The sequence below is a fragment of the Zootermopsis nevadensis genome, unplaced genomic scaffold (assembly GCF_977971745.1).
Source record: "Zootermopsis nevadensis isolate Lab colony 2312 unplaced genomic scaffold, Znev_1.0 Znev_ptg000024l, whole genome shotgun sequence".
Taxonomy (NCBI): Eukaryota; Metazoa; Arthropoda; class Insecta; order Blattodea; family Termopsidae; genus Zootermopsis; species Zootermopsis nevadensis.
This window is the reverse complement of record NW_028259156.1, coordinates 15,820,169-15,835,067: the sequence shown is the minus strand read 5'-3', so window position 1 is coordinate 15,835,067 and position 14,899 is coordinate 15,820,169. Positions and strand designations below refer to the sequence as shown.

The window sequence follows — 14,899 nt, the reverse complement described above, 5'->3', positions numbered from 1 at the left end:
AAAGAACACTTACAAGGTGTTTCGTAAGCAAAATTCAGCGGCAATTTCTCACCCATCTCTCTCTCTCCTGATTCTCTACTAGAAGGCTCTAGCAGACAAATCAGGATTTGAGTAGAAATTGTGTAGAGGCAGTGGGTTTGTCACTCACTACTCAAATGCACTCTTCAAAGACTAATAAGGACAAGTTGCCTTGAGCCTTGTAGTGGAAATGAATGAATGAATGAATGATGAGTGGTACAACAACGTGAGGAGTGCGCAGGTTTTCAAGAACAACGGCGCACGGCAATTTGTTTGAGAGCATTCATGAGATAGTGTGGTTCCAGCAAGATGGCGCCACATCACATACCGCACCAACGAGTATGAAGTTGTGGACGTGTTTGTGTACCTTTTCATCCAAAAATGAACACCTTCGTGTATTATTCTCCGATATGCATCAAAGTCTCCAAAACTCCAGTGCATCATAAACGGGCGAACTGGTCAGTATGTTACTTCTGCATTTTAACATTGTTCACTACATGGGCGTGTTTGTTCCACGCGTTACTAAGACAGACAACAACGAGCTGTGTACAATTAAAATGATCTGCCCGGCGTAATCCCTGCGACATCTGGCCGACGAGTTAGCGCGACAAAGCAGAAGGGATGCAGCCGCCACATAATCAGACTGATAAAACTAATCTTTCATAACCACGCTGCATATTCTCTTCAAAATAAACCAGCGATCAATGCTCGTCACAAACCGCATATCATCATGTTCAGACAAGCAATTGTTCAGACGCACGAGATGCCAGCCATTCTTAATAGCAATCTGCTGAAATTGGTAACGAGGAATGAATGAAAATGATAGGAAGAGTTTTAACAATGGAGAAGGAACAAACAAAAGAAACGAAAAAAAAGGAGAAGGGGAGGGTTGAAGAAAAGAATAAGGGTGGATGAAGGTACAAAGTGAACAAAAGAACGTTGTTTATACCGTTCTCTCTGTCTGTTACTACCTTCGATTTTAACATTTTCTTTCGATGCATATAGAACCCTATAAACCTAGAATACTTCATTATGGTGTCGTATTCCTTCAGTTCAGGAACATTTTTTTGGACAACTCTGTACTGACATTTGACAGAACTGAAGTCTTGCCGCGCACTTGTCAGGGAACTACATATCATACTGCCTTTTCATTTGAAACTGTTTTCACTATCCGTCAGCATAATTGATGAGTCTACTGTGGTATAAATTTAATATCGTTCTTTTAATTGGGTACGAGGCAGTTGAGCCAGTTGGCGCTACAACAAGACGTCCGCTTACAATCGCAGGATTCTTAAACCGAATTTCAAAATATCTGCTCTAGTTTTTATAGTGAGTTTTGTTCAGACAAGTTCGTTGTACTCCGTAAATCGGGCATTACATTTTCTCAATGTAATCAATAATCACTCAGCTTTATTGTGATTTCCATTATTCTCGCAGAAACTGTGTGGAATGCAGATTTTAATTTCATATCTGGGACGTCAATACGGACACGTGGAACAAATTGCAGTCCAAAAGAACTATGGGAATTAAAATGTCAGTATGTTAACATTACGAACGAAAATTAAGTATGAGTCAGTTCCTTCAATTAGGTTAGAGTTCCTGTTTTGTGGCCCCTTTGAAACTGAATATTAGAAAGGTTTTTCATAATTTTCAGCCATCACTTTTAAAATGTTTCAATTCTGACCACGCAAAATTAAGAGGAAAAAAAAAATACTGTGCTAATTATATGCACAGTGTTTAATGGAGTCACGGAACTGCAAAAACCAAGTAAGCAGCACTTTCTGAAAACAAGAAAAGTAGTGAACCCGTCATGTTGAGATTCCCATGTGATTCTCTGAGGCATTAATAATTCATTATTCAAAACTTGAACCAGAACAGAATTTGGATTCACAACTTGACTGAAAGGCACGCAAGGCGTATTTGGTTTGCCATCAATTCTTGAGCAGAGGAGTTTTCCAAGGCCAGGAATTGAAATTATTACTTGGTACCTGTTCTATTTTTAAGCGTTTCAATGCCAGAAGGAGGTCATAGGGTTGCAGAGGATCCAAGCTTTGCGGGATGGTATAAGCATAAATATTACGGGGAGATGGGAATCTTGTAATGAACCCTCCTTGTACGGCGACCACACACAGCAGCATACATTCCCACATTCACACGAACAGTTTAGTTAATGCTGCCTTATCGATCTACGTTCTAAACTTCACTTTCACTCGTCCTGCGTCGCCTTTGTTTCTTCCTACAGGCACAGTGGGGGGGGGGAGAGAAGTAGTAAATATATTTAAGCTTCCCTCGTCTCAGCCCCCAATGACAGAAACACAGCAATGTCTTGTAACACTAATAAGACAAAACATAAGTTTATACATTTCTACCCACCACGTGTCTATAGGACTACGCCCCTTCCTCTCAGCTATTATCATACCGTCACCCTTTAATTAAAGAAAATAGCCCGAAAAATAAACATTGTGGATTTTTCGCATTTTATAGGCTATATTTTTATGGAAATTGGATACCTGATTAACACTTATAAAAATACAAACAAACAACGCCTTTGTATTGGTGCGATTTCAGGTTCTCACGGCAGCGAGTATGAAGTTGGCAGATGTTGGGTCGAGTAATCTGGTAGACGTTTATCGACGATCGCCCTGATGATGGAGGCAACAGGTACCTCTTAAATGTCGATAAACTACCGGGCTACACGGTGTAACATCCCAGAAATGCAAATTAAAAATGCAAGCTAAAGTGTTACAGCTCTCCACAGTCGTAATTGTCGTCAGAAATTATTTACTGCCAGCCACTACAATAACCCGTTTGTTTTCCGAAAGAAATAATAAAATAATATACACCTTCACGCTTGTTGAACATCCTCAGTCTTGAAACACAAAAAAAATTGCACATTTAAACAAATACCTCTTCATGACCATGTACAGTTTCGTGAGATGACATTTTTTGGTGTGCGTGTCACGCGTCTTTGACAGACCAGGCAGGTGAGAAAAGGTTGCGATACACAAAGAGTATTATCTGAAGGAGCAGAATAATTCATTTCGCTCGACATAACCTTTAAGAAGTCCCATTACCAAATAAAGCTTAAACTGTACCGCTGTTTACACTTTATCGGTTTTTTTTCCCGTTTCACTGCACTACACATATTTACTAAAAATCAGTCAGGAATCCAAGGTAGATAACGCGGTGCAATGACAAAACATGGCACCCCAAACACCGTTAGTGGCTTTTTGCAATACATTTACACTATCTTGCCATTCTAACCGCAGGGGCTGAATAAAAGTTGTTTTTTTAAATGGATGTCTCCACTTGTAATTCACAATATATTTACGCATAATATATCTCTGGGTACCTAAAAGAAGATAATTTATATTGAAGAATGAGACTCTCCTACTGGGGTAATAAATGGTGCACTCGCACTGTGTCACATTTCTTGCATGACTGTACATGGGACATTGAATATAATGTCGACATGAATCTAAATAATAAATGGCAATGCGGCTTAATGGTGGGGGAGTACATTTAAAGGATCACATGAAACTTCATACACAACTGTCACGTAACATACTGACCGCAATGAGTAGATATTCCCAACAGCTCAACACGTCACACGAAATCCTGGCGTGGTGGTCTTTCAAGTTTTTTAAAGTGCAGTCGTGCTTAGCTTCTCAAGTTTTTGAGTTCTTCCCCCCACCCCCACCCCCACAATCCACCTTCACATTCCAAAAAAAACAACAACTGACAAACATACTGACCAGGTTCAAAGCAAAGTCATTCGAAGGAGAACGAGTGGAATGGTTGGAGGTAGGCGACAAGCTCTGTTCAACGTATCCTGTCATTTCTGCAACACGTGTAACTCACTTCGAGCAGCATTCCGAACCAGTGTGTCAAAGCCGAGGAGGACAAAGAACAATGTTACGAAATCGTTGCTGTCCGAGACAAGAGTAATCGAATCTCTTTCTTGAAACGAGTAATTAATTAATGTATGGACTTTTATTTATTTTATTTTCCTTTACTTTTCGACTAACAATTTATCTTCCACACGCAGCTTCACCAGTTGATTTAATCAATACGCCGTCGTCCCCTAATTTCTGTCCGACGCTCGGCTCTGCGTCAGTAAAAGCTGGGGAGATCTGACTGGCTCCAATTCCTTTCAGAGTCACAGAGCTGAGTCCGGAATAGTAGATAAGATCTGTACTTTGATGCCTGGAACGCAAAAGGTGGCTTTACACCACTGTTTCACTTGACCTTGGCATCAACTTTGGGGGGTGGGGGGGGCAAGCTGTGGACCGCGTTGCTCACTTTCGATCTCATTGTATACACTTTTACCAGCCGTATTCATTGAACAGCATCCGGACGAGCTAATTGGCCACGTCGTGACTCCGTGTACAATGCTTGAACAGAACAGAGTTTCAGCCTCCAGCCATGTACAAACTGTACAATACAAACCAAGACCTTACAATTTTCTAAATCCTAAAGTGATGTTAGCATCATAATTCCAGTTAAATCGTAGAGGTGAGTTAGTGGATCAACCCGGAATGTCTCTGAACAACACTTGTACATAAAAACAATGAACATAAACTAATTACTTAAATATGGGAGCTGAACCAAGTTCCTGAACGACAAGTAGGCCTTTCTTGAACACATTTCAGACAATGGACAATTTGATTTTATTGTAATAGCATATAATAAATGCTAGAACAGACGTTAATGGGCCAGTATATATGTATATATCAATTTATCCAAAATCACGACCCACAAGTCCCTAACGACAAGACAATTCTGTACATAAGGCCTGAAGCACAAAGGTACGAGACTCGTGGCGTATTGACTACTCAAGGAAATAATTTATGCCCAACATCGAAAACATCAGTCCAAAGCTTAGCCTCTCTCACATCCGAACATCACTGTTCGTAATTTCTATCCTCAACGAAACTTCTGATGGTCTTCATTACTTGATCTAAGAAGATCTAACAGGCTACTGATGGCAGTTCTTTTTTCCTTATTCTGAACAAAGCGTAATCCGTATAATGGGTTCTTCAAAATCCTATTACCGATCTGAGATGGGCCGGTTAATTCCTGCCTACGAGGACTCGGAATGCATCAGCAGCTCAATACCCTGCCCGCCCGCCCCCCGGGGGGGATATGGCGACCTGTATTTCTCCTCTACTGCCATAATCCCAACAGATGAAACTGAAAATCTAGTCGTGTCAGTATTAGCACTATAGGGTTTAAGTGGCATGAAAGAAAGTCACGATAAAAGGAGTAAAAAGCACACGTAACTCTCGTCATCTGCGTTTTCATGAGCAGAATCCACTGCCAAAATCCAGGCGTATCAGATAATGTGATTCAGATAATAAGATTAGCATTCTGGCGCAAGTTTAACATAAAAATGGCGTTACGCGTTTTGCGATGTGCGTTGCGATTTGCTGAAACACAAACAACCCCCCCTCCCCTCCCCTCGTATAACAAGAATCACATTTAATAACAAAATACAGAATAAATGCGGTAATAAAATGAACGCGAACAATAATTCTTAAAAAAAATACTAAAACAAAAATTGTTCTAGACAATGGCACGACAAATTCTTTCCCATACATAACAATAAGTTTGGACAACAACATAAATTAAATGTGACGAAACGTCGAAACGCGTTTCCTGATATCAGCATCAAGAACCACACAACAAAATCAAAACGAATGATAAGCAACAGAAAGTTCAGAAAATATTATTACAGAACGTTTTTAATTACATTCCACGAAGAGGAAGAAGGGCTTTTGCAAAAACCTTTTGGCTTAATGATCACGAGGCACTGGAGTGTAAAAAATCCCAAGATAAACATTGGGGGGGGGGGGGGGGCGGAGGAGGAAACTTTCCTACTTTGTTTCTGAAAGTCGTGCGTGCTAAAACGTATTCATACGAATTCCCTTAATATTTCACTGTTCCTGGTTATCAAAGCACGCGAACGTGTCTGTCTTACCTTGGATCTCTCAGGGCAGCAATGCATGGCGGCGAAAATGTCGTAGGAGTACATGGTACCGAGTACCAGTGACGACCCGTCCCAGGGAGTGCTGCAGTGTACACAGAGGAGCCTGCGTCTTGGGCCCCAGCCCTCCAAGCACGCCATGCAGACGGCTGACAGGAACTGCGTTCGCCCTTCAAGCTTGACCTGCACAAACACACAATGATTTACCATTAAAACTCACGTGTATTCCGCCACAAGTACACGTGAACCGTACCTCACGCGAGTTAACACTTCGCAGCACGAAACTCATCTAAATAATATTTAAAAATTCAATCCGTACCTCAAAGAAAACACACTTCACCAATACAGTGATCTACTGGTTAATGCTGTTTGATGAAACATAAAAAAACCATAAATACAATTCATGGGCAAAACGCGGGATTATCTCCGTGGCTAGAGGGATAAACTATAATTCTGTTTCAAGCTCGTCTCTCACGTGAGGTAAACTGTGATTTGATATGTCCCAATGATTGGAAAGAAAATTAGTATGTATGAGTTAAAATATTACAACCTAAGTTTGACTGATGCTTCACGTCCTGTATTTCATATAACGCCCTAGATGCAATTTAGCAAATCTAGTACATCATCCTGAACTTCACTGAACGTCTAAATTGTATAACCTATTTGTACAGATTAAAAAAATCAGTAAGTGTGACTTGTGAGGACGTTCCTAAAACTTTTTCGACCTATAAACTTTCACTGGTGCTGGTAAATTTTGTATCACAAAGACAACAAAAGGGGAGAGTTACAGTTTTGTATTAAACGAATGCAATAGGAAATTTTGTAATTTTTTGAGGGCTATGGTAATTCTGAATACATTATTTCAGAATAAATGACAAATTTTACCTCGAATGTGAAATAAATGGCTTCCAGCTTATTTATTTTTTACTATTATCCTACGCTGAGTGTTGTGATACAATTCAATTAGTTCACAAGTGTAAATAAATAACCCTAGATGAGTAAGAACGGAGATAAATGGTAATTTAGAGCAAAACAATCTTGTCTAACTTGAGGTATGCCTAAATGACAAGAGCGTTTCTGACTACACAGTCTTAGTAGTTAGCTCATTTCAAATAAATTCAATTTTAATTTAGTGAACTCCTGTCACGTGTCAAATCGACAACTGCGTCTCGATACGATAAAACAGTAGAAGTGCACGAGATGATATTTTAGGTTCTCACGGCTCCGAGTATGAAAGACTGTCTTGTGGGGATGTGCGTCGTGTAGTCTGGTAGAAGTTTACCGACGTTTCGGAGGCACTGCCTCCACTCATCATCCTGATGAAGGAGGGAGCACCTATGAAACGTTGACAGACTTGTATTAAACTGCACAGCGCGAAAATCCCAGAAGACAGTGCTTATTCCTGTCTCTGCCGGGAGTCGAAGCATGGTCACCCAGTCCGTAGCGAGTAGTTTATTTTAGATGAACCGGCTCAGATAATAATAAAAATAATTATTGGTAATGTCATTATAATCGCCACTGCCACTGCGGTTCTATAAAACGAAATGACAAGACCAGGGATTTACCACACCCCTATTACGGTTTTATATGAACACGAGTCCAGTATTGTTAATTTACATTCCCATCAATGCTTCAACCATACGCAGAGTAGAACAACGAAGGTTTTGCAATTATTATGGATTGTATTTCACAGTAATCACGTTTATAATAATAACATGATCAAATTAGAATGGTTACAAGCAATACCCCTCTCGTAACTTCGCACCATCAAAATGTGGTCCTATTTCGTGCATCGCATCTGGTACGTATTACTGTATGCGTAAATGCAAGGAGGGGGGGGGGGTCCGGTTTCTTAGTAGGATTTGAGGTTTCTCTTGGCGCAAGCAGAAGGAAGTTATACAAGCGAAGGGTGGACGAAAACGCTAAAAATCGTGTTCATCAGTGCAAAGATTTTAAAGTAGACGTCATAAAATGGTGCAAAACGTAGGCCCACGTATATGGGAATAATATTAAATTGGTGTGGGGATATAAATTTTGTGAGCATTTCAGCACATCAAACTTCTTAATTTAATGTCATTAACGAACCAATTTAACTTCATAGCGGACATTTTGAATTTAGAGTAAAGAACCAAGCAACGGAACACAGCAAGCCTACTATTTTCCAGACAAGGATAATTCATAGTAAGTAAAAACTGTTTCGTCTGCAAGAGACGTTGGTTAGTCCGTTTCTTGCACGAAACCACGGACGAAACAGAACAATGACCGAAGAGAGTACTATAAATGTTTACTTACTTTCGCTGTGGTGGAAAAGATGACAAATGTAAACTATGGAGAGAGTTGGGGGGTGGGGGGAGAGATGAAGATCAAAAGCTACAAACACAAACAAACTCCAACAGGCAGAGAGTCTCAAAGTTTCCAATTAAGAAGACGCAAAAACGTAGAAGCAAGAAGCAGCAGGAGCACACAGTCAGTACTTTCCGTTCAAACATTGAATTGCTCTATGTCTTTCAGCCCCCGCCTTCCACCCCTCCCCCAACCCCCATATATAACGTCGCCGTTTCAACCATCCAGCAGTGGAGTTCCGCGTCTCTGAACACAGATCCTACTGCAAATTCTATCGTTTCATCCTCGGAATCAAAACAAGTTAGGCCAAACATCACACCGAGAAGCAGGGCGAAGTCCCCTGGGTAAGAACCCTCGAAGTAAGAAGCAGGAGCAATACTAGTGCGCACTGGTTTCTACGGCAAAGTGAAGGATTTCTTCCACGAGCTGCCATCTTCGAAACAGTCTTCTAGACACTCCACGCCTCACTGCTTTAAGTTAAATAAAAAATCATAATAGTAGTTGAATGTATACAGCGTAGTGGCATTTACATAGACCACCTGAGAGCAGTAGTGGTATTTAAAAGGAACCGCAAAGGGTTAAGCCAGCAAATTGATTCAAGAAAATATACAGATGTAACAAATAAAATATATTAATTCCCATGTCTACTTCCATCTTCACTTAAGCCATTGCTCTATAAAGTTGCCAACCACCTACAGGACAACATCCTGTCGCAACACAGAAGGACCAAATACATCCTCATAACGCAATCCTGTAAGACCAAATAAATACCTAACTATAGAGATTCTTACTTTAGTAGCATACCTATGTTGGGACACCTGCAATTTATGAGCCACGTAGTAGTCTACCAAAGTCAAAACAAAGATCGGACTTCGAAAACTAGGCGTGTAATTTCCACAAAGACACGACGTAAAAGAAACCTGACGCCGTACGGAAGCCAGCTGTCGGTCGCAACAGTCATGCAGGTAGAGTGATGGATAATGGCGACAGCCATGCAGGAAGTACTCAATGCCCACATGACGACGTCTTTGTTATTTCTTTTGAAATTCCGTTTTTAGTTCCGGCAACAGTAGGCTAGTACGAGGAAGTTTTTGTTCGCCAATAGAGTCGGTCGGCCAGTCTGACGCTCATGTGTTTATGCATGTCTGCAGCACAAGGTCAACTCCAACCCAGAACCACTTTCGCTCTCCGAATTGCAGTATGAACAGCTGGCTGCAAAAACGCAATATAAATAATTGTGCGTGGCTGGTTCGTTAGCGTTCTTTGCGCAAAGAGTTTTATCTCCGAAAATACCAAACGCATTTCTATAAAATTTCGTATCAAAGGTTCAGTCAGTACAGACTACTAACTTCACGACTGGTGTTCGACTCCTGGTAGGGGCGTCAACCCTAGCTCTGAGGCCCATCCAGCCTGAGGGCTGTTTCCGTGGAGATAAAGCGGCCGAGGCGTGAAGCTGACCACTTACAGCCATCTAGTGCCGAGGTTATGCTACACATCCACTCATCATTATGCCGATGTGGTTTGGCTCTCAGATCATCTGCTCTGTAATTGGCGTCTTTAAATTAAAAGAAAATTCATATTCGTTCAAAGAATTTATATATAACAAATAATACTCAAAACGCATACTTACTTCGAAAAAGAAGACAGTACAGGTATATTTTCACAAATATGTGGTCACAGTGAAAAGCAATTTGTGAAAGTGGTTATGTCATCGTAACTGAATTTCGTAATTCACAAATCTGACGAAGGGTGTCGAACCAAGTGCCCAACGTGGACACACAAATACAAGGCGCTGATAACAAAGGCCCCATGTACGACGCTTTCAAAGAACAATCCGACTTCCCGCCAAAACAGCGCAAATGTATTCTACACTTTTACACATCCTTTGGTGCTCATTTTTACCCACTGATACAATACGGAAATATGGAAATAATATACTATTACCCTTTCAGGAAAATCTTTAAAAAGAACCCCATCCGATGTCTGTGGCCGCGCCCCACGGCAACGGTGGGTTCTCTTCCGGTCACTTGTTATAGTATTTCCCGTTAGAAGGGACAGATGCTGTGTGAATTTCCGTCAGGTGCTTAATTATTTAAATCCGCCACAGCTGTGGTGCATGAGATAAGTGCAAAAGTAGGTCACTAGGTTTAACCGGATGTACAGAACAAAACATTGACCAAGAATCTGCAGAATATTCATTTTAGAAGAAAGTGGGGATCATTCCATAATTTATTTTTGTAATGACTGATCTGGTGTTTGAATCTATTGTGGCCGGACCTTAACAGACTAAACCTCAGCAACCAGAAGAGGGGGGGGGGGGGGAGTGAGAGACACTTCGATTTGGGGGGGGGGGGGGGAAGAGCATCTTATAGTTAGAAGGTCCCCAGGCAATGCCCGCTCTTCCTTCTGTTAAGGCAACCAGAAGCTCACCGACATAATATTTAAATGTCCAGTCCGTACCGCAAAGAGAACACAACGGATCGCCATTAAAAGATCGCCTGATTAATGCTATTAAGGGAAATAATCAGTGAGAATCATACGATACCCATAAATACACTATGCTCTGTGGGCGAAATTCATCTGGAACTACTCGGGGACACGACTACTGAGGTACTCCTAGCAATCCAGAATTCAGGAGACCTGAAACAACGCAGGAAAACGGCAACCCCATACTTTTATTAAGGCTTAATGAACTTCCATATTTGAACGGGAACCCGATAATGCGCTTAATTTTAATCTTGTTCTCCAAGTGGAATTGTTGCGGAGCGGAATCCAGAGGGCGGTGGGGGGTCCTGTCAAGAGGATCCGAGCCTGCAGTAGCTACTACCCGCTTAACAAGTTCTACCACAGCGTTATCAGCCGTTCTGCGCGTACAGGGACCAGACGTTTTACAACGGACGTCAACAAAACCGAAATTTAATAAGAACAGGATCTGAGGTTCACACGGCGGCGAGGGTCGACAACTGTCTTCTAGGTCCTAGCGGCGTACCTGCTGCCTCCATCATCGGGGCGATGAGTGGTGATGGTGGTAGCAAGTATCCCTGAAATGTAGGCAACTTCTCCCAGACTACACGCCGCTAGAAGACATTCATCTCTACAAAGATAGTTCTATTTTTATATTCTTAAAAGAACTGTATCAACTGATGTGGCTGCTATTGGTGTTATTATTTATTTGTTGTGTAACAACGTACTACACCTAAGAAGGCTGAGAGGTGACTATTCCACATTCGACGTTTTAACAGTGATAAATCAACAAGATTTTAAGATATCACTTATAAATTAGTTATTAGTAAAGATATTTGCATTAATGTTAATATATAAACAACGTATGTTCCAGTCGGAGCGAAAGAATTAAAATTATTAAGAAATTTGTTAACTTCAGGGTTGTCTTGATGGGGAAGGGGGAGTCTCTCACCGGTAAAAAAATAATATCCAACCCCCTAGTTTAGAATGAGCATGGTCTTAGCAGGTTTCCAGAAGGTAAATAATTGTGGGAAGCTATGAGACATGCAATCCAATAACTAATAACGATTCCATACTCGAAACTATGATGTGTTTTGTGGACCTAATGTGGACAGTTGTCAGAGGTTCCAGGCTGAATTAACTACACCTGACAGAATTCCTATGACCCAAAGAACTTCTCCGATCCTAAACGTCACAGAAGTACACGTTATCATCTGTTATAATCACACAAGAGAGAGGATCCTAATGCATCATTTACGTCAATCGATTGTGTTGCCTAGAAAAATTAACCTCATTATGACAATGAAGCCCCTAAACGAAGTACAATGAACATTAATGGGTTACTAATTTTGGTTATTATTATAGTTTTTATTAATATTCAAACCTCGTTTTATTCCCGGTGCGTCTGTAAATGTCATGTTTGCTGCTGTCAAGCAATTCAGTGATTTCATTTAAGTGAATGATTGTATTCTCTCAGTTTTACGTGTTCAAAATTTGGTCAAGAAACCACACAGTTCGTAGGTCTAAGTTATTTACCACACTAAAGTAATTAATTAACTCTGTGGTCAAAATGAAAAATTTACCGATTATTAAAGCAGGTGGTTCACACTTAGTACTGGGGTTCAAAGGTTTAATGCGTCTCTAAAAATGTAACTGACTCATTAGCATATCACTTTAGTAAAAAATACTCTGGAAGAGAATAATTCAAGGGCATACATACGACATCTGTAACAAATGTGTGTTGCAACTTCCGCCACACTGTTCCGGTGGACTGGCAAATGATATTTCGATACGCCTGAGCGTGCTATGAGAAACGAAGTGTTTGTGGGCGCCTACAATTTAGTGTCACTAACATTTACGCTCCTGTCAACGACTAGAACATGGTTGCCCACGTCCCAAGCACACAGTCATTACTGCCAGTCTGCCTTGACATTCAACAGCTGTCAGAACGCCAATGCGGGAGAGGGGGGGGGGGGCACACGTTTCATCACAATTTAAAACTTCACAAAGTTCCATTACAGAAACGTAAAATTAGTTTACTCAAACAGAAAGCTGATCCTGACCCAATGTGAATTTTCAAGTAGTACCCCACCCGTCACGAATGAGACTTTGGATAACTTTTGGAAATAGTTTAATTTGAAGACCCACAACAAAAGAGAAGATAACATGAAGATGGGTCTAAGAGATAGGTTTTGGAGATCGAATTTGGATGGAACTAGGTTAGGAATGCGGAATGTGCTACACTATTAGTGGTTTTGAACGTTGGGATTCTGCTAACATCGGTCTTTCGCACGTAAGAACCACTAAGCACACAATACATCTTCTATCTGTCTCTCGAAAGAAATATTCAAAACACATCTCTTTCTTCTGGGAAGGCTGGGTTGTCATGTTCCTTTTGAGTTGCGTGATTTGATTTTTAATAGATACCTATGGAGTTGTGAATAAGCACATTAACTCAAACGACGTAAAATCCATTTATAAATCCATCAACAGATTCCTTGGATTGTAAAAACGCACAGAAAAAACAGGCCCAAATCTTCCGTGCCGTGTTATTCCAGCAAATGCCTGAAGGGTCTCGGGTAAAATAGAACGCCGTCAGTCCGGACGAGAAACTCGTCTTCCACAATGACATGCTATTTCTTCCTTGTTACGGTGACTGACTTTACACACGTATTTGCCAAATGAGATCTGGGAGAGCAGGAAAACGAAAAGCAAAGCTTGTTATCCGTTCATTCCATCCTTCTTTCCAATACTAAAAATAACGGATCTCAGTTCTGTTTGTTTCCGTAGTTTCTAAAAACATGTACATAAATCGCATATTGGAGATGACTTTTCATCCGACTACTGAAAAAAAAGATGGTCATTTGCTAACGGGAGTAAGTTGTGGTGAGAACAATTGCATAACACTAACTCGGTGTCCTACCCAAAGGCGGCCGTTAGTGTTAATGACACTAAAACTTCCGAGTTTTGATACCACAAAAGGAAGGCGTGTAACTACTGTTGTATCATTTGAAGTTACTGAGATGGTAAAGAAGTGAATTCGGGTTATTATCCTCTGCGCATGCCTCGTACAAATTATATTGTTCTTTCGCGGCGAGGCAGGCAAAAATTAGGCTTAGCATCAGAAATCGTAAGTGCCACATTTATAAAAACGTAACAATGAAGCCCTGGTGATAGAGACAGTAAGCAACTCTGAAACGTCGGTAAATTTCTGCGAAACTAAACGGCGCTACATCACGTAAGATATATTTTCGGAAAAGATTTCTTTCGACTGGATACAATTTCTTCTGGGATAGTAACACCAAGTTTATTACCAAAATTAACAGGTTTTGTAGAGTATTTTATTCCAGAAAAATTGTCCTGTAACACAGGATATCTGGGTTGCGTCACCGTGTAGCCTTGAGGATGGTTATGAATCTTGCGGAGAACCATATTACCTTCGTAATTTAAACTGACAATGGCGGTCACACTTTTCTCCAAAACGTTTACGAATACCTATAAGACCACAAGTCGTCACAACCCATAAAACAATCAAAAATTTCACCGCCGCAAACACCTCAAATCTCATGTAAGATATCGTGTCCGTAAACTGAAGATCCCTCTTGAAAGTTGTACATGGGTGGACAGTAATATCGGTCTTAAATATCAACTACATTAATCGGCTTAGGATAGTAATCAACTTACGGGCTGCATAAAAGACGAGTTTCTCGAGTCGCTGAGCAACTACAAGTGTCTCAACAAGGACTCTGCTCCACAGGGTAAGACTAGAAAAACAGTTCTTGCTTAATATGAACCTCGTTAGCATGTATTTCACAAATTTATACTAAACCAGTCTAAACATATCTTGTGACGTCGTTTAATTTAAGAAGCCTAGTCATAACTTTTTTTGTAACAACCATAACATTCAGTGTGGAAGAAATGGAACTACATACAAGAAGTCGACTCATGGGCTAAATTCAATGTTTATGAGGTTAATGGCCCAGATTTATTAACTCACTGACTCATTTCGTTCACTGTTTGTGTCTAGAAATAAACGCGAAGTGTGTCGCAGGACGCTAGCTGTTGGTCCCACGCACACAACGTGTCCTG

General features: G+C 40.7%; 1 protein-coding gene across 1 annotated transcript in view; it reads right to left on the bottom strand.

Annotated features, from left to right (window-relative positions):
• The window catches only part of LOC110830922 (hdc homolog, cell cycle regulator), a 249,460-nt gene that overhangs the window by 17,551 nt on the left and 217,010 nt on the right, over positions 1 to 14,899 (bottom strand). Inside the window, exon 4 of the mRNA XM_087355391.1 lies at positions 5,999 to 6,187. Within this exon, the coding sequence (XP_087211517.1) occupies positions 5,999 to 6,187 (189 nt within the window). The remainder of the gene's footprint in view (positions 1 to 5,998; positions 6,188 to 14,899) is intronic.